This window comes from Anguilla rostrata, chromosome 2 (assembly GCF_018555375.3).
Source record: "Anguilla rostrata isolate EN2019 chromosome 2, ASM1855537v3, whole genome shotgun sequence".
Lineage (NCBI taxonomy): Eukaryota > Metazoa > Chordata > Actinopteri > Anguilliformes > Anguillidae > Anguilla > Anguilla rostrata.
Window position 1 is genome coordinate 30341490 of NC_057934.1, and position 27591 is coordinate 30369080.

The 27591-nt window shown below is 40.6% G+C and overlaps 2 protein-coding genes and 1 long non-coding RNA gene across 13 annotated transcripts; 1 reads left to right on the forward strand and 2 right to left on the reverse strand.

Annotated features, from left to right (window-relative positions):
• Window positions 1–243: 243 nt before the first annotated feature.
• Window positions 244–10556, forward strand: rab4a (RAB4a, member RAS oncogene family). 2 transcript variants are annotated; one of them, XM_064321514.1, is made up of 8 exons: window positions 244–378; window positions 1626–1706; window positions 1908–2022; window positions 2511–2573; window positions 4121–4275; window positions 5367–5462; window positions 5936–6081; window positions 9960–10556. In XM_064321514.1, exons 1-7 carry the CDS (start codon window positions 363–365, stop codon window positions 6049–6051), a joined length of 642 nt encoding a protein of 213 aa, XP_064177584.1. In that variant the 5' UTR covers window positions 244–362; the 3' UTR covers window positions 6052–6081; window positions 9960–10556. The 2 variants fall into 2 exon arrangements, with proteins under 2 accessions (XP_064177584.1, XP_064177585.1); XM_064321515.1 differs by having other exon boundaries at window positions 5939–6081.
• On the reverse strand, window positions 1091–8620 carry LOC135247731 (uncharacterized). The gene is made up of 2 exons (XR_010328280.1): window positions 8311–8620; window positions 1091–2309 (listed from the first exon to the last, which is right to left on the reverse strand). It is a non-coding gene; the product is annotated as an uncharacterized LOC135247731 (long non-coding RNA).
• Window positions 10557–17673: 7117 nt separating the features above from the next.
• On the reverse strand, window positions 17674–26503 carry LOC135247734 (centriole, cilia and spindle-associated protein-like). Of its 10 annotated transcripts, none has more exons than XR_010328285.1 (7): window positions 26422–26503; window positions 25189–25620; window positions 24519–24817; window positions 23589–23764; window positions 21376–21468; window positions 19088–19127; window positions 17674–18604 (listed from the first exon to the last, which is right to left on the reverse strand). XR_010328285.1 is itself a non-coding variant. In XM_064321523.1 (6 exons), exons 2-5 carry the CDS (start codon window positions 25565–25567, stop codon window positions 19121–19123), a joined length of 861 nt encoding a protein of 286 aa, XP_064177593.1. In that variant the 5' UTR covers window positions 25568–25620; window positions 26422–26503; the 3' UTR covers window positions 17674–18604; window positions 19088–19120. The 10 variants fall into 10 exon arrangements, 5 of the variants coding, with proteins under 5 accessions (XP_064177593.1, XP_064177592.1, XP_064177589.1 ...); XR_010328284.1 differs by having other exon boundaries at window positions 17674–18679; XR_010328281.1 differs by having other exon boundaries at window positions 17674–19127.
• Between the last annotated feature and the right edge of the window lie 1088 nt (window positions 26504–27591).

The following is a 27591-nucleotide window of genomic DNA, read 5'->3' on the forward strand; positions in this document are numbered from 1 at the left end:
TTAAGTAGCCTAAACTCATAAAAAATCATTTTCAGTGCTCTCTATTAATTATATTAGATACTGTGATGAATGAACATTGAATTAAGTATAAAGACCTTGTTGAAACAACCTCCTAGAAACATCACAGTTTTCTTTAAGAAAAAAATTAAAACAATACTCAGACAGATAAAGTTGATGTAGCTTACTAGCACATAAACTAACCGCGGCTTTTATTTTGAAAAGCCCTCAACAGGAAGTACGAGGCGAGGTCCTGCAAGGGTTTCAGGATTCATGGATCTCTCAGGGATTTTTTCCTTCATTTATACTGCTGTCTTCCGTGTCTAAATAAAAAACAACAGGGCTTTCTCCAGCAATCGCCGGCCATGTCGGAGACATACGGTAGGCATGTTATAGCGTAACGATTTATGTTACACTGATTTTAAAACCATATTTGTGGACGAAGCAGGTGTGTGAAAATCCTGTTAATCGATGGAGACCACTGTTTAGCGTAATACTAGTTGCGGTATTCAGTAGCTACACAAATAGGCCTTCTGAAGTCAAGTGCAGCCATATGTAACCAATATGTCCCGTTTCCCTGGTTTCTGTTTTCATATTTTCTGCTGTTGTTCATCATATTCCAATGCAAATTGTCGTTTATGCCACACCACCTCGTTTATCTTAGATCCGAGTGTAGGCTACGTATGTGTAAGTACACTTGAAACGAAATAATGAACATATAGCCTGCCTATAGTCAATATTTCTAATATCGTTTCGATATTGTCAGTATATTTTATTATTGGCCTATATTGTTAGTTTCTCTGTTATATTTTTCGGGAAACAATGTTGTTGGACATTTATTGAACATATACAGCCAGGTTAAATAAGGTGTCAGTAAATGAGAAATTGTAGTCTAATATTAAACTTTGTAAAGGAAAAAAAGAGTAGCCTATAAAGAGACGTTCTGTGGCAGGTTTTCTAAATTCTATGTTTGTCATTGCGTAGCTACAGGCTAGCTACACGGTAACGTGCCCCGAACTCGTATTGACTAAATATTTCATAGTCTAACTTAATATCGTGAGATGACGTAGTCTGCATTTTTTTTGCCCAGCGGCTATCTTTTTGATTACCCCATAGCTGTATGGAGAAGCTTATTTGTTCATAAACTGGGTACGTGTGTCGCTGTTACAGTTGAAAGCGCTGTTCATTCGTGCTTTAAAAACCTAACATCGAAGTCGCATCACTGGGCGCACAGTAGGCTACAGTTAATATTTCAGACCAGTAGGCTATTAGTTACGTGAATCTCTGCGCACCTTGGGTTCGGTCGTATAGTCGAACCGTGAAACTAGATAGACACGTCCTCGATCTTTACGAATATGTCATCGGTGCCTTTAAATATTGGTTTGATTAACTTTACTCACCCCTTCCCCTGGCATCTCTACACATACACATGCACTTTGGTCATCTCATGTTAAGAACTACAGGGATAAATCATGTATTTATTTGTACACTGAACATGGGACTTAAAGTGGATGCTGTCCAGATGCTTTCAAATGGCTGTCCTTTGAAAGTTCTGTGTGCTGGAAGTTGAAAAATAACAACGGAATTGGCACTATGCAGGTAACGCTTTTTCCTTAATTCCCCTTCAGATTTCTTGTTCAAATTTCTCGTGATTGGGAATGCAGGGACGGGGAAGTCATGTCTTCTTCACCAGTTTATAGAAAAGAAATGTGAGTTGTGGCTTTTGTGGTGCCATGGTCCCTATACTTTCAAGTATTGTATTATTTAAGTGGAATTAATTTTAAAAAGCTTGAGCACTAGTTTAGCATTGTGTGCGTGCGTGCATGTCTGTTAATTTGCTTTAAATTGTGTTTTTTAAATTGTGTTTTTTCGGAGGTTGTAACACAATTGTGTACCATTTGTTTGACTAGTCAAAGACGACTCCAATCATACCATAGGCGTGGAGTTTGGATCAAAAATAATCAACGTGGTAAATAAATTTGTCAAGCTCCAAATATGGGACACTGCAGGCCAAGAAAGATTCAGGTAGGAAGCTAATGCATCTTCTCCAGGCGGTGTTATCATCTGATTCACTCCCTCTTTCCAGTGTAATGTTATTCAGTTCAATCTAAGTCCATTTCTGCTGTCTCCAACATGGTGTCTGATGCAGAATTCATTAAATGCACGGAGTGGTTTCAGTGGATGCAAATTATCACAGAAAGGTGGTTACATTGTTGAAGTGTAACAAAATTGCAAAAGTACTCTTAGCTCAAGAGCTGACAGCTGCCTCTTTCCTCTGCGGATTCACTATAATCAGCACAGGGCTCCGAGATCTGAAGAGAAAAAAACATTTGTATAATTATTTCAACAGATCAATAAATGCTTCAGTTTGGCACCCGTTCAACCCAGGCTGGTCATTCAAGGCTGCTATTGTAAAATCAATGACGCCACACATTTAAAGATTGATGCCTAGATAAAGCTTTGTGGTGCAGTGGGAGGGCAATGACTGGCTGACCAGTCCCTTTCTCTTGTAGGTCAGTGACACGAAGCTACTACAGAGGAGCAGCAGGGGCTCTCCTTGTGTATGACATCACCAGGCAAGTGATTTTTGATTGCATGCATTAGGCATTTAAGTATAATTCCTGGATTGAATGTTTACATGCTGCATGTTTTGTTTAACCAACTGCAAGGGTTAATTTTGAGAAATGTATCTACTTATTCGCTTGTTCCAGAAGACGTTAGATTGATGCTGGTTAAAATTGTATTAACAGTTAAACGGTCATTGTCAACACCATTCTTTATTATACAATAGTATGCAATGGTTTGCTATACTGTATGTTCTACTGTACTGTACAGGAACTAATATTGTCAGCCACAGTCCCATGTTGAAAGTATAGTACAGGTAAGACCTTATTTTATTTCTGCAATGTGAGATAAATCTCAATTCAATGATAAGATATCTTCCTGCCTGGCTGACATCTCCACCTGGATGGCCAGCCACCATCTGAAGCTCAACCTCAACAAAACTGAGCTTCTGTTCGTCCCTTGCAAGACCTCCTTACTTCGTGAGCTCTCAATCACGGTTGATGGCACCACAGTGACTGCCTCTCACTCTGCCAAGAGCTTGGGGGTGGTCCTGGATGACCAACTGGACCTCAAGGAGCACATCAAGGCAACATCACGGTCCTGCAGATTCCTTCTGTACAACATCAGAAGGATTCAACCATACCTGACGACGCACTCCACCCAGCTGCTCGTCCAGGCTTTGGTGACCTCTCGCCTTGATTACTGCAACTCTCTCCTTGCAAGCCTGCCAGCTTGTGCCATACAGCCACTACAGATGATTCAGAATGCCGCTGCCCGACTCATCTACAGCCTTCCAAAATTCTCCCACGTCACTCCTCTGCTGCGGTCACTCCACTGGTTACCGGTCGCTGCCAGGATCCAGTTCAAATCCCTGACCCTTGCTACACTGCTGCCAACAGGACAGCCCCCATCTACTTGCAGGACATGGCTCGATTCTATGTGCCTGCGCGACCACTCCGCTCTGCGGCAGCAGGGCGCCTTGTAACCCCTCCCACCCGCCCAAAGGGATCACAGAGCTTCTCCACCCTAGCTCCCCAGTGGTGGAACGAACTCCCCGTCCCTCTCCGAACCTCCCCCTCACTACCCATCTTCCGCTGTGGCCTGAAGACTCATCTCTTCAGACTATACCTAGACTAACCACCACCACGCTGTATATTTCACTCTAAATCTCCCCCCCCCCCCTTTTTTTCATAACACTTGTTACATGTTGCCCCATCCCAGCACTTTTTGGTAATTTGTACTTGTCCTAATACTGTAGCTTATTCTTCTGCCTAGTTGGCTTTGCAGAGGTTAGGTCTGAATAGTGTTCAATGTGTGAACTAAACTGTGTTCCTGGCTAGAAATAGCTATACAAAATAAGTATTGTACCTTACTGAACCTGTGTTTAGCAGTTGTCTATGACCGTGAAATGCACTTTCGTACGTCGCTTTGGATAAAAGCGTCTGCCAAATAAATGTAATGTAATGTAAAATCTGTCTTGTGTGTTCCCTTATCTCTCTCTCTCTCTCTCTCTTTTTCTTTGTCTGCGCAACAACCTCCGTCATGTTTACACATCCAGTCGGGAAACCTACAACGCTCTGACCAACTGGTTGACGGATGCTAGGATGCTGGCCAGCCAAAACATCGTCATTATCTTGTGCGGCAATAAGAAGGACCTGGATGGGGACAGAGAGGTGACCTTCCTGGAAGCATCTCGTTTCGCGCAAGAGAATGGTGAGTCCGGATAGCTGCATTCTGGCTGTTGGAATGCACAAGCAGGCAGGTGCTGTGGTGTTTTTATGTTCAGCTAATATTTCACATGGTCCCTGTTTTCGGAAGAAAGACTACTTTAGGAAGTGTGTTTTCAGTGAATGCTTGTGCCCTACCTAATGCGATTGTCAAGACTGAAATGACTTGGCTGGGTTTTTGTACTTGCCATAAAAATTCTAGCCACGGTTGGTGTGAAAAAGGAGGAGATGTAAGCTTTAGTGCACATAAAATCCATTGTGTTTTGTTATTATGCACAATGTTACCATATTGTTGAATTGTGAAGTTTTTATTTCCAAAAAGCTACATTTCCTTCTTTTTTCACCAAGTGTAGATGGCATTTTTATATTGGTTCCTGCTTCCATTTTTCTGTACACCTTAAATGTATAGTGATGTAGATCAACGGCATCTCACTAGCACTTGGGTTCTTGTACCTGGATATGTACATGCAATGGTGCCTGGGTAAAACGAAAACCTGCATCCATTTTGGATAAGATTGGACACCCATGCTGTAAAGGAAGGGGAATGTTTAACTACTGTGCGCTGCAAAAGCTGTTATTCCTTTCTGCATTCTTCCCCCTTCCCTTTTATTGAACCTTTCACATTTTTTGCCAAAGACAATTCAATAAAAATATGTGAAGGTACACTGAAAAAGTGACCATCCCTGCACTAAAGAAGGCTATCTTGTAACTCTACCACCAGATGTCAGTGTTACATTATTATTTTAATAACCACGCAAAACTAAAGATTAGGTGTCCACTAGGGGTGTGTAGAGGCTTGGGGTGTGTACAGAATCTATGTCTGTATATGTTCAATCAGCACAGTCATTTCATTTTCTGTTTAATGCTCACTTTTGCCTGCTTAGGAAGGTGCATTTCTGAAAAGTATATTTTGGTTAAGATGCACGCCTAGTGTCCACATGGTCTTGATTGACTAGGTTGTCGTTTGCCTGTTATCACCTTTAAAGTTACTATTCATGGATGTTTGACACCATGCCCATACAAATAGGCAGACAAAATCTACTGTTGGTGAGCCAAGGACTGTGACTGCATTTTCAGAGTTGATGTTCCTGGAGACCAGTGCTCTGACGGGGGAGAATGTGGAAGAGGCCTTTGTGCAGTGTGCCAGGAAAATCCTAAACAAAATTGAGTCAGGTATATCGGCCTCCTCAGCTGAATTTGACACCAAAATAAATAAATAAATAATAATTTACAGTGGTATAGTTCTGAAAACACTATGATGATCTGATCATGTTGATGATGATGATTAAGATGATGATAATTGTTTTTACAGATGATACTATTATTAAACATTTACTTAGCGAGTACACTTATCCAGAGCAGATTTCACAACTTGTCTTTATGCATATTATCTATTATTACATTTGGATATACACAGTTGACGTTAAGTACCTTGTCCTTAGTACAGTGGCAGTATCTGTGATGTGATCCTGCGGGCCCATTTCCAAAAACATTATTCTTCTCTGCCACTGTCAGTCCACACTTTTAGCTGTGAGGCTGTAGTGATGTACACTCGCGTGTCTCCAGGTCTCCTCAGCTGTTCAAATCAATGGGCTCTGGGGTTGGGTGCAGCCGGCGTGACCCCACTCCTCCTCCTCTGTCCCCAGGAGAGCTGGACCCAGAGCGCATGGGCTCAGGGATCCAGTATGGAGACGCGGCTCTGCGCCAGCTCCGCTCCCCCCGTCGGGCCCAGGCCCAGAGCGCCCAGGAATGCGGCTGTTAGTGAACGGGCGTCAACACTTCAAGAACCAAGGTAAGGTAACTGTCAGCGGCCATCTTGGGCCTCATGCCAAGCCTGGTAGCTCATACGACCGCCCTAGCCCCTAACTCTAAACAGGGGTCCACTCTCTTTTATTTACACCGGGGCATGGGCTGACACCAAGGAAACATTGGTTAATGTTGCTGGAAAAAAGCAACCCCACACTAAAAGTCGCATCGAGGACGATGCGGAAGAGAGAAATTTAATGACATTTTATAATGACATTTTACATGAAAAATAAACTCAAAATATATTTGCTGAAAAATCACCAAAACGGGTTTGACCTCCCTAAAACCATTTAACTAAAATCTAGTGAGGCAAAGTGCAAACTAAACTCGCTTATTGAATAAACTATATTCACATTGTTGGCTATTGTGCTACCATGGATAAATTGACGATAAATTAATTCAAACCAAGATATTTGAGGAAACGGGTTTCAGTGATATTATTGAAACAACAACAAAAGCCAGACGCTGTAGGGAAAGCACTACCACAGCAGAATGAATAGCGTGCGCTCTTCGTGCCAATGAAATTATGAAGGCCTACTGTATGTTCCAGTTGGTCCACCTCGTAATTTCTCAAGACTCATTGCAAGACTTTGTCCACATGATCAATGTATCTGTTGTATCTCTGTGGTCAGAGCCCCCTCCCCCCCCCCTGACTAGACAATAGGGAGACGGTGTTATAGCCTTCCAAGGTAGGAATCTCCAAAATACACTCCGAAAATCATACTGACCTGTCAAGGACAGGTAGCGTTTTAAACGATGTATGATTTTATTTACAGTAAGAAGAGATTTTTACTTAGCTAGTTAACTAGTTCAAATGGGAATGTTTGGTATCAAGAATTCAATTTCTACTAGTTTTTATATGTATGAGTTTCATTTAGATGTGCCAATGAAGGTGGGGTAACATTTGTGTTGTGACCTTCTTAAAGGGCCAAGCACAAAAAGGGAAATACACAGAACATCCAGTTCTCATGAAAAGTGAAGCTAACAATAATTCTATGTTAACCTTGGGAGAGTTGACCGTGCCAACTGGCTGCATACTCAAAGAGCTGTATTGAGTCTTGCCCTTCGGGTAGAAAACAATGGAAGGTAAAAATAACTAGCGCCACTTGATGGTGAAATTCAGTAACTACATACTCACATTATCACAAATGCATTAATTTGAAACCACTTAATCGGTTGACCAGTCTGATATATTTTTGTTAAATGAAAGTTGCTACATAGGCTACCTCAAAGTCAGAAGGACGAGTCAGTGGAATCACAGGAAATGCTCTGTAAACAGCAAGCTTGGTTACACTATGACAAGTGAAATTTAAAAATGTAGTTATTGGTTAGATTTATGGTTTTGATAAAACAAGACGGAGGTATCAGTCTTACCAAGGAATTACAGCAGGATGTTTTTTTCTTTAATCATTGATAGCCTACCTTTGCCCTTATTCATCATATAAAGAGTTATTTAGTTACAGTCAATGCATAAAATATATTTGAAATGTTGCTTTTATTGAAATTAAAAACAAAGAACAAACGGTGACCTACTGTAATTTTATCTTTAAAAAATGTTATTTTAAATATTTTTTAATTTGCGTTCCAATGTCTCTTGACCTGCTGAAACAAATGTAGGCTGTAATTTGATGCAAATCAGTCATCTTCCATAGAATTTAAAATTTAAATATTTAAAGTGTTTCTGGGCCATTTGTTCCATAAAATATCTGCAGTCCTAGTGTCAATCAGATTTATTGCTAAATTCAAGTAGTTGGGGAAAGAATACTGCTGAGTGAAGATGTTTTTAAGATATATAGTATAGACTAACTGGGAATGCCATGTTTTGTCACCAGAACGAAGAAAACGAATTGTTTACTGACAGAATGCTCAAAAGAGTATATGAGTAGAAAATTAAAATATGTTTATGAAATGATGAATAATAAGGAAATGTGAATGTTGCGCGTGGTGAACATTAAATCAATCAAACGTGATGCAGACTATTCTGCCTCTTGCATACTGGCCCTCTGAGCTAAGTTTATCATGTGCTCTGCGAGGTAGCATTCATGTCCATACCCTTAAGCTATACAATTGTTTCCCGATTAATAGATTTTCACCTGTTATAGGGGCCCGGAGGCTGTTCCCGGATCTGGTCCCAGAGAACCTCTGGTTATGCTGCTTTCCATTAGTATTCAGCATTTAAAATGTAATGGCTCGATTAAGGAAGTTGATTGCTCACCCCATCTGGTTTCAGGGGAAAAAACAGAATGCCTCAAGGTTTTCTGGATCATGGTTTTGGAGCCCTATATTATATCATAACTGCTTTGTGGTTATCATTCAAAGAGTACAATATGAAAACTTGATGAATGGATTGAGAATTTTGCGGAGATGCCACCATGACGGATTCCCTTCTACCCAGCTTCTATGCTCCTTAGATTCATTGTCTCCTGACAGGAAAAAGACAACACATGACAGCTGCAGTCTGTATTTGGGGCTTCTCAGGACTAGAGGGGGAGTTCCTCCAAACCCTATCTTAGAATGAGGGGCTATTTCAGTCACACTCTGAGGTCCCTCCACCCCCAAATCGTGCTCAAAGTTGCCTCTGCATGCTTGGACTGCGATGGCACCCCCCCCATCTGTGCACGTATGCACATAAACACACACACAATTCAAGGGAGAGTGCGTCGGTCAAAGTTTGACTAAACCTTGAAAGTGTTGGCCAATGGCAAGACACTGAGATGCTTATATTTAACCCAAATGCCACATTTTCCCCAGCCAACAACGGTCTTCGGAAGTGCCATGTTTGGCTCTTGCTGCATTTCAAAATGCCTGGGACTTAAATAGAGGAGTAAGATGTCTGGAGAATTGGAGAACTCAAGACATTGTTGCCAAATACAGGTAGAAAGGGGAAGGCCACAATAAGTGGGTGTGATGGATTTGAGCACCTGCCCAGAATCACTCGAAGTAAAGCATGCAGACACAAATGTTAAGCTGAAATGAATGTTAATTAAATATATTGTTTGAAGTCACAGTTCAGGACTGGCCTTTGAGCTAAAGGGGTACAAAACTAGAAGTAGAATAAATAATTGCAAAATTGTGATGCAAAAGTGCAAACAGAAAATGAAAACAAGTCATATTTTCCACTGATTAAAAGATGCACTGAAATTGCCATTCATTAATATTCATATTAGGAAAAGGCACGCATTCTAGCACATTTCCTTAATTAAACAATGTGGTCAAAGTTAGCCGTGTTTGATTTTGTTCTTATATTTTGTTCTCCATTCACAAAAGAGGCCAAATATATTGGGTAATTGAAAAGATGTTATTTGGAAAGTTGACATTGGAAAAATTGGTGCTACTCAGTGAGAATAGGCTATTTTTAAAAATAGGACCTTTTGTTTTCACTTTTCAACTTTGAACATTTTAGTTTCAAACAACTTCCTGTGTGTTTGTTTCTGAGGGTCTACTAATAGTTATTTTAAGCCATTTAAATAGCATTTAATGTGATCAAAATGGAGTCTAACATTTCCAAATTATGGATGTCATGTGTGCTCACTTCGTTTCCAAGTCCTAGAAACATAACCATAAAAGCTTTACATTGAAGATTCTATTTGATAAACATGTTAATGTAAATTCCTGATCTGTTTGAGAAGTATGGTTCTTTTGCAGTCTTTCAAACATTCAAACTAGTCTTGGCTAGGATCTAATTTAATGTATTAATATAAAACCGGACTCCTGGGCTACGACAGCTTGTCCTGCTGTGGAGTATATGAGGCCTAGAACCTCACAGTCCTGTCATCATCTTGCCAGATGCAGGGCTCCTCCTCTAGACCTGTGGCTAATTTGTTCTGTGCTCCAAACCCCGCCCCCATCCCTGCCCCATGACAGGTGTGCTGAGACGAGGAGGACAGACGCAGGGAATGTGAGGATGAGCCCAGCGAGCCGGAGCGACTCTTCCCTGACCTTCCTTTCCCTTCCAAATGGAGGCACTGTCAGAGGGCCCCAGAGAGTACCCAGACCCCTGGCTCGTTCTTGGACATCCAGCTTGTTCCAGGGCTTTTTAAAGTGGAGGACACCCCTTCCTTTTCCTTCCCAAACCCTAAACCAGAGTGATCCTACATCACTCACCACGTTACTGATAGCCCCCATTACCCCTTACTTGCATAGTTTCTGTAAATAGAATGGATTTCACTGTAAATCTCATAAAGCATGTTTTATGGACTGAAAAACAAGAGTATTACATCAGTGGCTAATGACTGCAAATATTCATAATTTTTTTGACATATCTTACTGTCCTGTCTTAGTCTTCCATGGATATTTTATCTGTAGCTTTTATCACTCATGCTGCTTGCATTGACATATTTTTTGTGTTTGTTTTTAAGGTTACATAATTTGTTTTTATTTTCTAGTAAATGACTGTTACTCATGAATTGTTCATTTGTACTTTGAAGATTTTGTTTTGTAAATAAAGTGCACTGAAATGTGTGTTTGCCTGTATTTTGTACATGTTAAATTTACCTCATTTGTACATGTAGACAACTGCTTTGCTCATTTATAAATGAACATATAATGTGTAATACATTTGAAACTGGTGGTAGAGACTATCAACTCATTAAGGCTACTTACACAAATTCAACCTTTGGCCCTTATTGTAGTATGCATGCAACAGTGTATACTGTAATTATTATCTTGCAGATACAAGAATTGTCTCAGATAAGTAAAAAAAAACATATTTTCTCCTTCCTACTCAGCTTACCAAAACTGCAGTCTGCCATAATGTATTTCTTTTCTAAAGCACACCATCTGCATTGAGGCATTGAGATCTGTTTGGTCCAGATAAAATAGTGTGCATATGTAAATTGACAAAACTCAATGAAAAATCAACTGGTTCCTCAGTGAATAGTGAATATGAACCTAGAGATAATAATATGCACCAAAACCTCACGTGAAGGAAACACCTTTTTAAAACTGGAGCATCGCGTAGTTCTGGCAGGCCACGATAGTCAAGCGCTCCGGCTGAATCAGATGATGGCTCAGCTGAGTGATGTTTGCCTATCACAGTACATTCACTTAACAGGGCGGTCTACTTAAACAGCCTCCCCCTACTCATTCGGCTGCTCCTCCTGCATGCAAGCTGCTGCACGTTACTTTGTAAATCGGTGCTTCTTCCTGCAATCCAGCTACGGCATGCTGCCAGTCTAAACCATGTCTGCTCGCTACATGTTCGCTGCTAGTCTAAGCTCACAGCCTAGGCACTATGAGGAAGTCTTGCCATTTATTTGCATTGCTCCTTACCTCTAAGCTCTATAGCTGCAGCAGGCAGGCGATCCATTTGGGGCCAGCCAGGAAAAGCGTTGTTTTAAGCGACAATATTCCAGATATTGAGGATACCGGTGCACTGTCTTCACTGCTAACTGGCCAGGGAGCTTCATTCAAGGAGTGCTGCTTTGCGGCGGCCGCCGACCCTCCATGGAGGACGCCATGTTCAAACCTGGAAGCTGCTGCCACGTCCATATCTGCTAGCTGCATATTCTAGCCGGGTAATGTCACCAACCTTATTTAAATTCTGCTGAGCTCTGAGTCTAGCGGTAAACGCATTATATACACAGTGTTGCCAACTATTTTCTATGGAAAGTAGCTATGGCCTCTTCTAAAAGTCGCTAAATTGACAACACCGAATACATATTTGATTGCGGGGACGTCTCACAGAGGGGCTGGTTTCACGAATATCACAAGTCTTTCGCTAAAAGCGGAAACGTTCCAACATATGCGGGCACAAGTTAATGGCATGCTTATTGTCGAGTTTCTCACCATCAGAGTCAACGCTAGATGCTCTCACTGCTAAAGAATCCCTGGCTTCAATGCTTTCGGCTTCCTTCCTGAACGCAGTAGAATTGGGTCGTAGGCTACATCCCCTAGTTGATCAGAGCGGGGTCTTCCAATCAAGCGTTTTACGCGAATTTGGGATTCGCGCACGTAAATCTAAGCGGAAATGTCTGAATTGGGAAACGCCAATGTTCTCACGCTTGGCTGAGATGGAAAAGTAGGCGTATCGATAAAGAATATTTGTTCATTGTGAATGGCGAGTGTATCATGGGCAGTTGCTACTACGCAGCTACTAGATAGCCCCCATGTCTCACACAGGCCTAGGCTATAGTTTGTGTATTTGTAGGCTAATGGCCTACTTCCTGGTGTAAACCGTTATTCTGGGAGGATTGGGCTGCGAGATGGCCAGTTAAACTCTGGCTGTTATAGGTTTGGCAGATTGAACATGGGCGGCAGGTCGTGTTGCAAAGAGCAGAGATGCAGAGTCGTCTAAATTGTTCGCTGAATCGCTACACTACAAGGAGTGTTAGACTGTTACCGGCAAGTAGGCTACAGCCAATGTTGTAAAATTCAAACCAGCTTTCGGCTTTCAACTGCAGAACCAGATAAAGTTTTCTTCACTGATTCACGATTTGCGCGTAAAAAGCCGGTTCCCTATCGGGACCCAATCATCGCGACAGAAAAACGAAAACATTAAATTCATATCGGTGTTAAATCTGCGCGGATACAATTTGGTTGGCTATCTGATTTAGCTGTCAGATCACGATGCTGAATGTTTAGGGATTGCTAATGTCCATTTTAAATGAGACAAATTAGGCTTAATGTTGACTCGTCCAACTGGTTCTCTCAATATCGTGCTGTTGCAAGCCGTGAATGCGTAGGCCTACGTTCCGCATTCATAAGTGTATCGTTGTATTCCATGACACTTAAACGGGCGTTTCGGCTTATCACAGTGGAGAAGTGATTTGATGTAGCCTTCTCCTCGTCACTGCTCTTCTTCATTGTGCATGTGATCAGGCATGTGACCACACGACTGAGCACATATGTCGAGGAAAAATTATACCTCCTGGTACGGACATGCTCCGCATAGCCTAGGCATTGGCCTCGCTGTCTCTACAATTGCATGCTCACGCGAATGGCGTTGCGCGTCATCCATTGCATCTGCTCCCGATTATGGCTGGTTCCAGGCAGCTTTGTAGCATGTGCTTTCGCAACTTTGTCATAGTTTTCTTTAATAGTACATTGCATTTTCGTCTTAAATAAAGAGTGCAATACGATGGTAAAAAAAAAAAACAAATTTAAAAAAGAGACTGGTTCCAATTCCTCTCCTAATATACTCATTCGGTAAGCATATTAGTAATGCAATGTGGCGCTTTAAAGCAGCCCACTGTGCCCAACTGTTAAATAATATTTAAATAGTGACGTATTGAGAAATAATTCTTCAAACCTTATTGCTTCGATGCCTGCCCTTGCCCGAAGTGGCCCTTATGTCAGCGAATTAAGCAAAACTCAAACACGCGATCGCCAATCGGGACCGGGCTATGCATGTTTTCCAGCGTATCCATTTGGCAGGAGTCGCTCCCAATAGTGCAACGCAAGATTAGCCTCATCGTGATGCCTGATGGGCAGAAGCAGTAACATGTTCATCCTATCTCTGCATAATTCATTTCCCCCCCAATTTTTAAAAGATGCATAGACTCTTCAGCCTCATAACTCCGTTCACAACTGGTCTCTCTTTTAAGGCAAGAGTTTCAACCTCGAAGTACCCACTGTTGGAAACGGCATTTCCTTATGCTTCATGGTTCTTTGTGATCTCACCATGGCAAATATTCTTAAATTAGCTATATTTTGTATACACCTCAAGCTTTTAATCTGAGAAAATGAAGGAACTTGTGTCATTATTGCATACTAGCACTGTTTTCCATCCTCTCCTCCATGACCCGGTACCTGTGGTGGCGCCCCCATGCGAGCCCTGAGGAGCCTTTATTGGGAAATGCCATGACGAAATCCGGTTGCCGTCCGCCTCCGTCTTATTGGCAATGTGGTCCCCATTCCGGAGTTCTACACCACCACTCCTGCTCCAGTGCGGCAACGACAGCAGTGATGGTTCCTGGCATCCTCAGTGAAGCTACGGGGCTTTGGACATGTGCTTCTTTCATCCGCTGGCATTGAAATAATTTCCGTTCAAAAGCTATGAGCTTTGCAGTATAGGAGCACGGCTGCTACTGTCTATTGGCAAGTACCGGTGTCGCAGCTGCCAATGTGTCCTCTATAATCAGTTTCCTGCTGCTGCTAGTGCTGCTACTGCTACCGCTACTACTGCTGCTGCTGCTGCTGCTGCTGTTAGTTTCTGTTGCTGCTGCTGCTGTTACTGCTGCTGGGTGCTACTGCTGCGTTACTGCTGATGTTACTGCTACTGCTGTTGTTGCTGCTGATGCTACTGCTCCTGCTGCTGCTGCTGTTTATTTCTGCTGCTGCTGCTACTACTACCGAACAAGGATTCATTACACGGATGAGTAGTATATTTCCCTCTAATTAGTTTAAATCTCAGTGCTGGGGGGAAATACCAACAAGCTGCTGGTACACATAGCCTAATAATATTTGGTGATTAGTTTGAATGGCCTTGGGCTTACGAGGTAGCTAAGACACTGACTGACATGCTTGTCACAATCAACACCCTGAGCTGATCAGAGGATGATGGGTTCCCCCCTTGAGCCTGGTTCCTTCCGAGGTTCCTTCCTATCTGCCACAGGGAGTTTTCCTTGCCACTGTCGCCTTAGGCTTGCTCCTGTGGGGTTTCAGGCGAGGGTTGTCTGTAAGCGCACTGTGACGACTGCCGTAAAATACACTATACAAATAAATTGATTGATTGAAGCCAAGGCCATACACATAGGCATAGCCTTCAACATTACAAATAGTATTTTCCCCTGGTTTAATTTTACTCTTGCTTCAGGGGAAAGGCCAAAAAGCTTGGTACACACAGCCACTGACCCACAATGTTAGAACGGCCTCGAGCTGACCAGATGAAGGGCTCTTCCGATAGCCGAATGGTGTTTCACATAGTAATCACTTCAGCCGGAGACTAACTACTAACAACATGTCGGTGTATGGTTGTTTCGGGGGTTTTTGCTGCTGCCCCCTCTCGGTCTTATCCATGCATGCTTGTATGGATGGTAATGAGTGAGGATTCATTTACACTGATGCAGGTAGTAGTATATTTCCCCCGGTTTAGTTTAAATCTCGGCACTCGAGGGGAAATACCGACAAGCTGTTGGTACACGTAGCCCAATATTACATATCACATAGTTTGTTCCCCTGGTTTATTAATTAATAATTAATCTAACTATTGGCCTCAGGGGAACGTCCAACATGCTGTTGGTACACATAACCACTGATCCACGTAATAGGCGGCCTCAAGCTGACTGGACGAAGGGCTTCCTCCAGGTGGTCGTACACATAGTCATCACATCAGCCGGAGACACTTATTAATAGCATGTTGGCATATGGTTGTTTTGGCGTTTGGCTGCTGGCCTCCCGGCCTTGTCCACGCGGGCTGCGTGGTTGGCGGGAGAGCTCCAGAACAGAGCCATACCGCCAAACATAACTGTATTGTCTTTATTGTCTATAAGGATCTACTTTGATGACAGTGGTCCTGACAGAAATGTATTTCATACTGCTAGGATTCCTTAGGGTTTTCTTTTTTTTTTTTTGGCATTTTGAATCCCAATGGGAAACCGTTGATCTCTCAACAATTATTTCTTTAGCAAGAAATTACTTTAATAAAGCCTGTGGAAGTATTATGCAACAGGCCATTACTCAACTGAAAGGTTTTAAAAGAGGAGGGGCCGTATATATGTTTGAGCAAGTGGGAGGTCTAATTTCTGGTTCTCATCCAAATTTTTTTCTCTCTTCCTTGTTTCATCTTTAAATAGGAGGTCAGGTCACCTGCTGACCATAGGCAGTTGCTAATTCAAAGGTATCTATAAAGCTACAGGAAGTTGACACCAGAGACTGAATGGAAGGTGGAGGTTGCCCCAAACCTCTTACAACAAATATGAGATATGACATACAGCTGATACCTCTCCTGGCTTCTGCTTCTCTGGACAATGTACTTGCATACAAACACAGCTGTCACAGTGAAAGGACAATACTTCACACTCTTGACACATGGATATTTATAGCCTGTGTTAAATAAGAGAAGGCAAAGACTGGATCCAGTATTACGAAAAGGAATTCATGCACCATAGCTGCAAAATAACAGCCTTCCTTATCTAGCATGTCACTCTTCTGAGTCTGCTGGCTTAATTCACAACTAATATGCAGTACATTTACAGCTGCCAGCCTGTTATCCATCTTTTCTATGCCCAGGCCATATAGTTATTGAATGTGTGAAATTAACAACAGAGCTCTCCTTAACTTAGGTTCATTGTTGCATCCTGGCATTACTCAAAATGTTTGTCTCGCAGTAGGCTACTTTGGCATATTTTATTGTTTAGGTTAAAAAATCCAAATAAATCAATATAAAATATAAAAACAAACATGGAAAATGTAATTGTACAGTAAACAACACCATAGGAAGAAGGACCTATAGGTTGCAGTGGAGTTGCATTCCTCAGTTCACCTTGAGTTTTGATTTTTGGTGTCTTCAACATTCACATAGACAAGGATAACAATACCTTAGCAACTGCCTTTTCTTATATCACTCCAAAATAAAAGCCCAGATTAAAATGTACCTTTTCAGTGAAGCCGATAACCAGGTATAGTCTGAATACAGTACAGAGCTGGAGAAGCATGCTGGCAGATTGTATTACAGGGCAGCAAACTTTACTTCCTGTCACCTCTCAACATTTGAGACCCTTTTCACACAGGCATGCTCTTAGGGGTTGGTAGGTTTCTTGCCTTCCTCATGCGCATGTGGGTTCTTTCTCTGTCCTAGTAGTTATGTTGCAATAGTAAACTCCTTGGTGGGGGTGTTTCCCACTCTACTCGCTCTGTTTTCTGCCCACAGCTCTTCCCCAACTTTCTTTTCTTTGTTTCCCACTCTCAGAAACTGGGCAACTGTCCCTTTACTAGAGTCACCCCAAAGCCTGCTGTCTGTCCCCCGCATGTCCACCGCTCCAGCCTGCCACCCCACCCTTACACCGCTACTTTCATATGCTTCATAGAATCTGTCCAAAACTGACAGACTTTGTACTTGTGAACCCACATCCTCAGATAGTCAGAGAATCCCCCCTACTGAGACTGGTTCCTTCCTATATGTCTTCCAGGGAGTCTGTTCTTGCCACTGTTTCCTCTGGCTTGCTCTGTGGGGTTTAGGCTAATGCAAACTATGAAGTGTATTGAGACAAATCATTTGTAAAAATGTGCTACATAAATAACATTTTATTGATTTGATTGATAGATTCAAGGGTGAGAGTGGTGCTTTTATGGTGTTTCCCCTAATAAGGGGTGGCAACTTTCCAAAGAAGATTGGGATAGTTCAGTACTGGAAAGCAGCCTTGACATGGCCAGGTTCTAACCACTGAACCCGAGTGTAAAGAATGAAATTCGACCGGCTGTCTTACACTAGGGGAAGTGACCATTACACTGAGCGTATTCATCCTGATCCAAGGCAGGTGAAAGATTATGCCACTCCCCAGGACAATGTTACAACAGCAGGTCGGGACCTGTTTATTTTAGGCATCACTTCAGTCAACTGAATTTTATCCCCAATTATGTTCTGTTTATTTCATGACCTTTAGCAGGTGTTAGACTTAAAGGACTCTTCAGTCGTTGGTTCTTTGGCATGGTACAAGTTTAATTGTGGAGTCAAGAATCAGTAAAGCATGCTATGGAGGACAGTCACAAAATCTTGCTTTTAAATTAATGGATTAAAAATCAGCTGCCATAGTTGCAACAAGCACTTGGACTCATGTGTGTAACAGAGACTTTATAAGCACAACTGGTATGAAATTTAATTTTTAGATTTATTTTCTCATCATGGAAGAATGTGTGAAAACAAGAAACCAAAGTGTTTAAAATTTCCAACAAGACATGACGTTGAAGAATTTTTACCTAATAAATGTAAAGGTAAAATTGTTTTTGTTTCAACAAACAATACAAGGAAATTCATATTATATATCTTAAAAACATATTTGCCATACATAACAGTGAGTCCTCAACCCGTGTCCACACAAACGACTTCCTCTCAGCACCATCTCTACTAGCCTGCAATGTGCTGTTGACTGTTCCAGTATAAACAGGCCATGCTCCAAGCTCTTAAACATTATATAAACAGTCCTTTCAGAATAGAATTCAGCAAGTCATTATTAGCCAACTAAAAGTTATCCGTTTATAATGCCAAAGCTACCAGTAAATAATTATTACTCTTTTCTTTATAAATACCATTAAAATCAATTACATTGGTCATTCTTCTTTGAAAATAGAAAATACAAAAAATACATTAATTCCTGAGAGGATGTGTTTTTGAGATACTAGTCTATGTATGTGTACAACTGGGCTGTCTCAGTAAGAGCTGTGGCAAGGAAACAAGCTAGAGTACATTACACAGTACAGTCTAAGCCATCCAACACAGCGATGTCCTGAAATGTGATACAAACAGTTTTGCAGTCTCTGTTAAGTGAGGACCGTGCACACCGGCTGCTGGTGACGGGTTCGGTTTCAGCTCTTCTCATTCGGCCGTCCAATATGGCGACATGTTTGGTTCCCTAGCCAAAATGATGGATTTCATCAGATTGTACATACATTTGCCAGTGAACCAGGCACCTCTCCTCCCTTTATGACTGACAGAAATTAAAGCATGCATCAGATTGTCAATGGTGCATTCTGAGACATTCTTGAAATAAAATTCAAACATTCTCTAGGGAAAGGCTGTAGGTTTCAGAGGAGAGCAATGGATATTGCAAGTGTGCAAACAACATTCAGTCCAACAAATGGGCAACTATAAAAGAATATTTAATTTGGGGAAAAGATTGAAAACTGCACACAAATTTCATTAAAATATAACAAATAAGGAATAATACTAGTGCAAGTAAAATTGGTTCACCACTTAAACCTGCTGTAAAAAAAGAAAGAAAAAAAACTAATACTGGACAGCACAATTTTCAAATATGAAAACCCAATAAAAGATCAATGAAACATCATTGCATGCAATGTGATTATTGGATTAAGTAGAAAAATGAAAACCTTACTTTGTGAAACAGCAGCAAGTCTGTGATGACCGGTCAAGCTCTGTACAATTCAGAAGAGCATTTATTTAAAAAAAATAATGCTTAAATGCTCATTAGTTTAAATATCCTCAGTGTTGACAACTCATAAATGAAGAGGAGATGACAATAAAACACAAAGCAAAAAAATCGAAGTATCTGAACATTAAACAAAGAAAAGCATTATAGACAATAAAACTATAGCCTCAATGACAAACCACATGCCAACAGTCTCAATCTGTCACCTACAAACATCATATGGTGCAGAAAATATACAAACACCAACGGTGAAGTTTAAGGGTTTCAAACAACACAGAGTTGTTGAAATTTAGATGTAAAAAGGTTCCGTTTATTAATGATAACACACAAGACAGATTTTAAGACACTGTCTTCTTAGGTCTGTATTAAAATAACGCTAATACACAATGAGTAATGGAAAGAAAGAATCCCCGTTTGGGATGCATTGGGCGAGAGGACAGGACAGGTCTCCAGTCCATCACAGGCAACACACGTACCATTTACTCATGAACTCGTAGGCAATTTAGATTCTCCAATTTACCTAACCTGCACGTTATTGGACTGTGGGAGGAAACTCTGCACGGAAACAAGGAGAACATGCAAAATTTGTGCATGTTTTGTCTACAAAGAAAGGCCCTGGCTGGGATTCACACCAAGGACCTTCTTGCTGTGAGACAGCAGCGCTACCTGCCACCTGCCAACTGTGCCACAGTGCCACCCAGGATTTATAAATGTAAATTTAAGTCCTTTCTTGATTATTAATAACTATCACACAGATTCCGGCTGACTGAAATGTGTTTAATTTTTACTCCTGTATTTCACCTTCTTGCAGAAAATCTTAGCCAATAGCAAAACATGGACAAATGGAAAAAGTGTATTGCTGTTAGATTAAATCTAGGCCTACATTTAGCAGAAATGGAAGCTACTGTGACAGATTGTCCAATACAGCTGCATTTAGTCACAGTTTAGGACAGAACACAACCTTTTACATCCAACCAACAGACAAAATAAATAAATAAATAAATAATATATATATATATATATATATATATATATATATATATATATATATATAGCGAGCTCCATAATGTTTGGGACAGACATATTGTATTCTTTTTGTTTTATTTGGCTCTGTACTTGATTTGTTATCAAACGATTCACATGTGGTTAAAATGCAGATTCTCAGCTTTTAACAAAAGGTATTTTTATATACCTTGGTTTTACCATGTAGAAATTACAGCACTGTTTATACATAGCCTCCCATTTCAGGGCACCAAACAAATAGGTTCTCAGGTGTTTCATATAAGTCTGGCTAAGTCAGTCACCCAATCTGAATTTAACTGAACATGAGTTTCATGTGCTGAAGAGCAAACTTAAAGCAGCTAGACCCCAAAAACAAGCAGGAGCTGAAATGGCTGCAGTACAGGCCTGCCAGAGCGTCACCAGAGAAGACATCCTGGTGATGTCTATGGGTCACAGACTTAAAGCAGTCATTGTATGCAAAGCATATGTAACAAAATACTAAACATGAGTACTTTCATTTGTTTAACATTAATATGTCCCAAAGATTATGGTGCCCTGAAATGATGGGGGGAGGGGGCCTATGTATATAAAGTACTGTAATTTCTACCAAAGTGCCTAAGTGCATAAAAATGCCCTTAAATAAAAGCTGAGAATCTGCACATTAACCACATATGAATTGTTTGTTTACAAATATAAATTGTGGAGTACAGAGCCAAATCAAGAAAGTTTTCTTTTTTTTACATTTATTGAGTCTTTGTCTCAAACATTTTGGAAATCACTGTATATATTACTGTACATATTACACTGACCACAGTTATGGATACCACCTAAAAAATTAGCATAACTTTTTTTGCACAAACTCCATTTAAATCCAACATATATGTCCAGCAGTGAGTACATGTTGTTTGAAGTACAGTAGACATTGCAACTAGCCATGCCTACTGTGATTACATGTTGTTTGAACTACAGTACATGGGCTGTAGCAGCTGTCAAAGACCAGTGCTGATACACCTTAATGAAAAGCAGGCTGATGTTAGCGTTAGGGCTTGATCAATTTAATTTCCTGTCTTTTGAGGCTTTTGGAAAATGCAAACATTTAACTTAAAATGTAGTTTTTTTTTGGGATTAATAAAAAAACTCTTTTTTTTCTTGCTCTTGTTATTTAATTGTTAATTCAATCACAGTATTGTCTATAAGCCCAAGCACACATGCCTAAACAAAGTACGGCTTACTTCCTCACAATGGTGCACCATCACCTTCTGCATAAGTGCTCTTCCTTTCCCCCTATGCTCAGCAACAACTCCACCGTAGGCTATATCAAAGCACTGTGGGAATTAAACAACCACTGGAAATAAATTCCACTCATTACATCTATAAACAAACAAACTGGGTAATAACAACATTCTAAATATGGAGAAAAGATCCTTTAAAGAAATCTAAATGAGAGAATACAACAACTGAATGTGAGCAAACTTTGGATACAGAAACACATCACTTACTATAGGGTCAATGACAAATAGGTTTTCAAAGGGGAAAACGTTTGAATTTAATAAATTATTCTAATGTTCCCTCAGATATTACCAAAGCATTCACATTCGTTCGGTGGAAAATATACTACTGTGTTTCATACAAGACTGATTGAAGTTTCCTGCCCAAAAATGTCTGGCTGAAATATATAACACTTAAAAACTGTAAAATTAAAATACGAAGAATACTTTCGCCAAATACCAACCTCCTATATGGAAACTAAACAGTCATATAACCATGAGTAGTATAAACCAATTTTTTAAAATTAAAAACATACACCTACAATATTCCAAAATAACATTCAATGAAAACCATGTGCCTTACTGATGCAAAAAGAGTAGTGTGTGTGTGTGTGTGTGTATATACTGTATATATACTGTATATAGAGTGCCATGAAAAGTATTTGCCTCTATCATAATTTCCTCTATTATTGCATGAATGGTTTCATGTCTTTAAACAAACGAAATATTAGAAAAATGGAAACTGTGTAAACCCAAAACACATTTTAAAATAATTATTTAACATCTCATGAAAAAAGTTATTAAACACCCATATCACTCATGTAAAAAAATGAACTGCCCCCTTGAGACAGACTACACAGATGAGTCAAAAGTGGAACTTTTGGATGACACGGGTCTCATTGTCTGGCATAAAATAAATACAGAATTTGACAGTAATAACATCATACTAACAGCCAAACATGGTGGTGGGGATGCTTTTCTGCTGCGGGACCTGGACAATTTGCAGTTACTGAAGGAACCACAAATTCTGAACTGTACCAGAAAGGAGATAGTCAGGTCATCTATCCGTTAAAAGTTTTGGAGGGGGCTAGTCAACATCCTGACTTTAACCCAATAGAGGTACCGTGGCAGGACCTGAAACAAGCAGTTCATGTTCAAAAACCTACCAATTTGTCTGAGTTAAAGCAGTTCTGCAAAAAAGAGAGGGCTAAAATTCCTCCACAGCAATATGAAAGACTGATATCAAATATCAAAACAGGAAGTGTTCGGCTGCTGTTAATGCTGCTAAAGGTAGTGCAACTAGTTATTAAGTTTAATGGGGCAATAACGTTTTCCATTAAATAAATATAATTTATTTACATAAAATGTATTTACATAAAGTGTGTTTTGTGGATACTCAGGTTCCCTTTGTCTAATATTTCATTTTGGTTAAGGATCTGAAACCATTCAGTGTGACAAATAGGCAATAATAGAGAAAATCAGGAAGACGGCAAATACTTCTTCACAGCACAGTATTATATTTAATACCCTTGTCATTACATCGCCCACAGCCATATTCAGCATACACATAATATATTTATTTTATTTTAAATATATAACCTAAAATAAAGACTAATATACACTTAATAGTTTGTGTAACCATCAATTGCCTTGTTACTGGAATGACGATAACATGGAATGATAACTGTGCTTACACTGACTCACTTCTGTTGTATAAACAAATCTGACAGGCAATTTGTATATACAACAAAAAAATTTACCGTTTTAATAACGGTTGTGTTGTTTGGATTTTCCTTCATACAGTTAAACTGCATGACATTTTTATACATTATGAAATTCCCTGAATTTATATAGCCATAAACAATTTTGTGGTTCAGTTAAGGGAGTACAATTCCGTCACATAATATGTTTACGCATTAACTAGAAAATACAGAATACAATATGGAAAATAATTAATTTGGTCACGTCATTGACCCATAGACAATTGCTGCCCATTTTCAACCTCTGCCATTTTATACAGCACCATTTTGTGAAAAAACAAAAGCCACACATTCTACTTCCAACACCATTGGAAGTGTGAATCTGCTGAGCCATGTGTACAGCAGATGCTAGTCAGTGTCCTGTAAGGAAAGGCGATGTAGATTAGGCCTGGGGTGGGTTATACATCCGTGCCCTACCGTGACCGAGCTGAAAAGCAGCGCATGTACTCGGTCATCCAAGGGTCATCCACAGGATCTAGTTTGGCCTTATGCATCTTCTCCAGATCAGCCGACCGTGCACGCCTGCGGTCGAGTGCTCTCCCCCGTTTCTCAGCTTCCCGTCTGGTTTTGGCTCGCAAAGCTGACAGGTAAATCTGAGGCAGAAAAGCATCCATTTTCCAGGTAAGAAAATCTGCCCCGAAGACAGATCCTCATTAATGTATAACAAAACAACCACTTTTAATCATTCATGAGTTTCCAAAGAGTATTTGATGTCAGGTATTGAAGGTTTGCTTGTCAAGAGGAAGTATCAAACTACTCCACGGGGGCTGCTCCATTGTGAATGTTGAATTTCCTCTCAGTTACCATTTTAATCTCATAAATGGAAGCTTTGGTTATTGTTATTTCAAGAGGTACAAAGTTGAAAAATAATGCACTGACAGGCCAACTTTTATATCTTGCAGACGGCCCTGTAAATGTGCAGGCTGAAGAATAAACTTCCAGTACACTCTGTGGCATCCAAATGAACACCAGGCAAAACATGCAGTAACATTACAGAAATTCAACAATACTTCATATCATCCAGATATAAGAAAAGCAACATTTTAAAATCAAGAGTAACTGTTAGCCAAGTCATTATAAACACAAAAGCGTAAGTAGGTCAATGTATGACACTGGACACATGTGGTTTCTTTTTTCTCTGAGCCTGACATTGTCGACATAAAGACTGTTCTCACAGATTAATTTTCCACTTGGATATGACATGTGCATTAGATTTATTTTATCTTGTCTTAAAAAAAAGCGACATTCAACAGGCATCTTGATGTAAGCTACTGAACGTCCCTGTGTGAGAACTATTTTGTATGTCTGATTCTCTATAGCGCTACTTTATGCACACTAAGGGCTTACCTCCTTTGCTGAAGCAGACGAGCACACATTGTGGGTTTTCTTGACTGCTGTCTCTGCCTGTTTCTCAGCCCAGCCATAGAGGACAAAGGGGTGTCTGTTCTCCTTCTCGGCCTGTTTCTCCACGGGCTCCCGTGGAGGCTGGCTTTTGGCCCTGGCAGGCTTTCGCCGGAGGTGGGAGTTGGAGGGTGCGTGACCGCTGCAATCTGGCTCTGAGCGTGCGCCACGGGGTCTACCTGTGTGTTCTTTCTCCTCCCCATGTCTCTGGTCCTCCTCAGTTGAATCCCCTTCCACAATAGCATCTTTTAAAAAACAGTAAACTCTTAATTACGTATATTATGGATTTAGTATGGCGAGGAAGAACGGTTGTGGAAAATTTTATTTTGGAGCAGTTTGGTGATGAGATGGAAAAAGGATCCTGCAGAAGGCAGCTTTCCTAAATTCCTAGAATTGTGATCCTCTCTTAATCTGGGTGAGGGCAATGCATTGAAATCAATGTTTTATGAAATAAAATGTGAAAACCAAAGATAGATTATTGGTTTGTTCAAACATTACTTTCTTTTGACATCATTTGCTTCATTAATACATATGGACGAGCAGTCTCAACGCGACATTTACACAGCACCTAATAGAAATCACATGAACCAAAGTACAATGTAACATGCCAACATACCTGTGTGAAGCAGGGGGTGTGAAATGTCAGTTTCTGCCGGCGGTTCTGCTATTTCAAGACAAGTACCGTTCGGCTCCGACGAATCTTTAAGTACACTTTTTTGTTCCAGCGGTTCACAGGTCTCGTTTTCATGCGGCGTAGGAGATTTAAGGACAGGGAGATTTAAAGGTTCGACCTTATTCCTGTTTCTGGGAGTGGATCTCCCGCTCGATTCCGATCCACTGTCCCAACCTTCCCAGAACCACGGCTTATGAGCCTGTTCCAAGAGCCTTCGAGTCAGTCTGTATTTCAGTGAGTCTTCGTAACATTTTGAGTACGTTTCCCATTTTGGGTCTTTAAATTTCTTCATATATTCCGTCCTAATCTTCTTTGTCACCATTTTCTTCGACTTGCTTGGCCTGATCCCAGCTCCCCAGGTAGATCGCGTAATTACTGTGTGAGGAAAGGGAAGAGTTCACATTATTGACTCAACAATGCATTACATAAACAATATTGCTAAGCAACAGCGCATACCGACGCCGATGCTGTTGTCACTACACTGTAGGAGCTGTGAAGCTGCGTCCAGTTTGGTCACAGGTGGTACCTTTATCCGCCAGAAATCAAACAAAAATGTACATGCACACTGGTGAGAGGGTCTTCTAAAAGAAATTAATCTAAGTAGCTATAGAGTACGTGCACATGAAATACCTCGCCGCCTAACATTACTCCGAATATGGCGTAGCAGATGCACCGAGAAGCGTTTGGACGATTTAAAACCTTAATTAGTGTGACAAGTAGCAGCTTAGCACACTATAGATAAATAATAAGCCTACTTATTACCGCTATTCGTGCAAAAGCTTTACGGATGTGCGATGTGATAAGATATACGGAAAAATACTGTTTTGTCAAGGGTATGTGCATTATTTATTCCTGTTACATAATAAATCATCCCATGTAACACATTTCACGTTTAAAACTTGTGTAAGTTTTCCATAGTAAAAATTCCAATGCGAAATCGAATGTCTAACAAACTGAGCAGCACCTCTACTGTTTCAATGACTAGATTGGTGACTGATATTAGTGATCCGATTTAACGTAGCATGCAAAACTGTCTCTTGATGGCCGTGGTACCATTTTAATTAGCCTACGCTTGTTTCAATAAATGGTAACATACCATATATTTTAAAAACGGCATGTGTCTGAGATCACACAAAACACTCATATAAATTTAAATGGTAGAAGTAACCTACTCACTGGCTCAGGTGACAGAAGAAAAACAGTCCGTGCAAATGGCGATTTTGACGCGGTTTTACTCTACCTGCGTCATGACTCCTCCTGGTGCTTTAGGATTGGGCAGATTATAACATCTTGTAAACACCGCGTAGCCTACAGCCGGGTTGTTCACGAATGGAGAATTATCTTCGGGAAAACATAGGCTACTCAGGGTCTAGAATTAGGCGATTTAATTTTGCTGTAGGCTATATGTTTTGTACCCAACACTGGTTATACAAATGACCGTGGAGCACGGGTCTGCAAACCAAAAATATATTTTTCCTTCGAAAATTTCATAGGTTATTACATTGTGAGTCGTCGACTTGTGTGTATACACTGGTTCTTTCAAAAGGTGAGAAAGGGACAGATTAGTTTCCCACCCTCAGAAACTGCATCAATCCGAGAAAGGAGTTTGCACAAGTTTTCCTGGAATATTTCTCCTGGACTTTGATATATATATATATATATATATATATATATATATATATATATATATATATATATTCACTCACCGGCCACTTCATTAGGTCTACCTGTTCAACTGCAAACTGCACCCGTTAACGCAAATATCTAATCAGCCAATCACGTGGCAGCAACTCAATGCATTTAGGCATGTAGACATGGTCAAGACGATCTGCTGAAGTTCAAACCAAGCATCAGAATGGGGAAGAAAGGTGATTTAAGTGACTTTGAACGTGGCATGGTTGTTGGTGCCAGACGGGCTGGTTTGATTATTTCAGAAACTGCTGATCTATTGGGATTTTCACGCACAACCATCTCTAGGGTTTACAGAGAATGATCCGAAAAAAAGAAAATATCCAATGAGCGGCAGTTCTCTGGGCGAAAATGCCTTGTTGATGGCACAGGTCAGAGGAGAATGGCCAGACTGGTTCGATCTGATAGAAAGGCAACAGTAACTCAAATAACCACTTGTTACAACCAAGGTATGCAGAAGAACATCTCTGAATGCACACCACGTCAAACCTTGAAGCAGATGGGCTACAGCAGCAGAAGACCACATCGGGTGCCACTCCTGTCACTTAATGAAGTGGCCGGTGAGTGTATATATATATATATATATATCCATCCATCCGTCCACTATCTATACCCGCTTATCCTGAGCAAGGTCGAGGGGGGTGTTGGTACCTATGC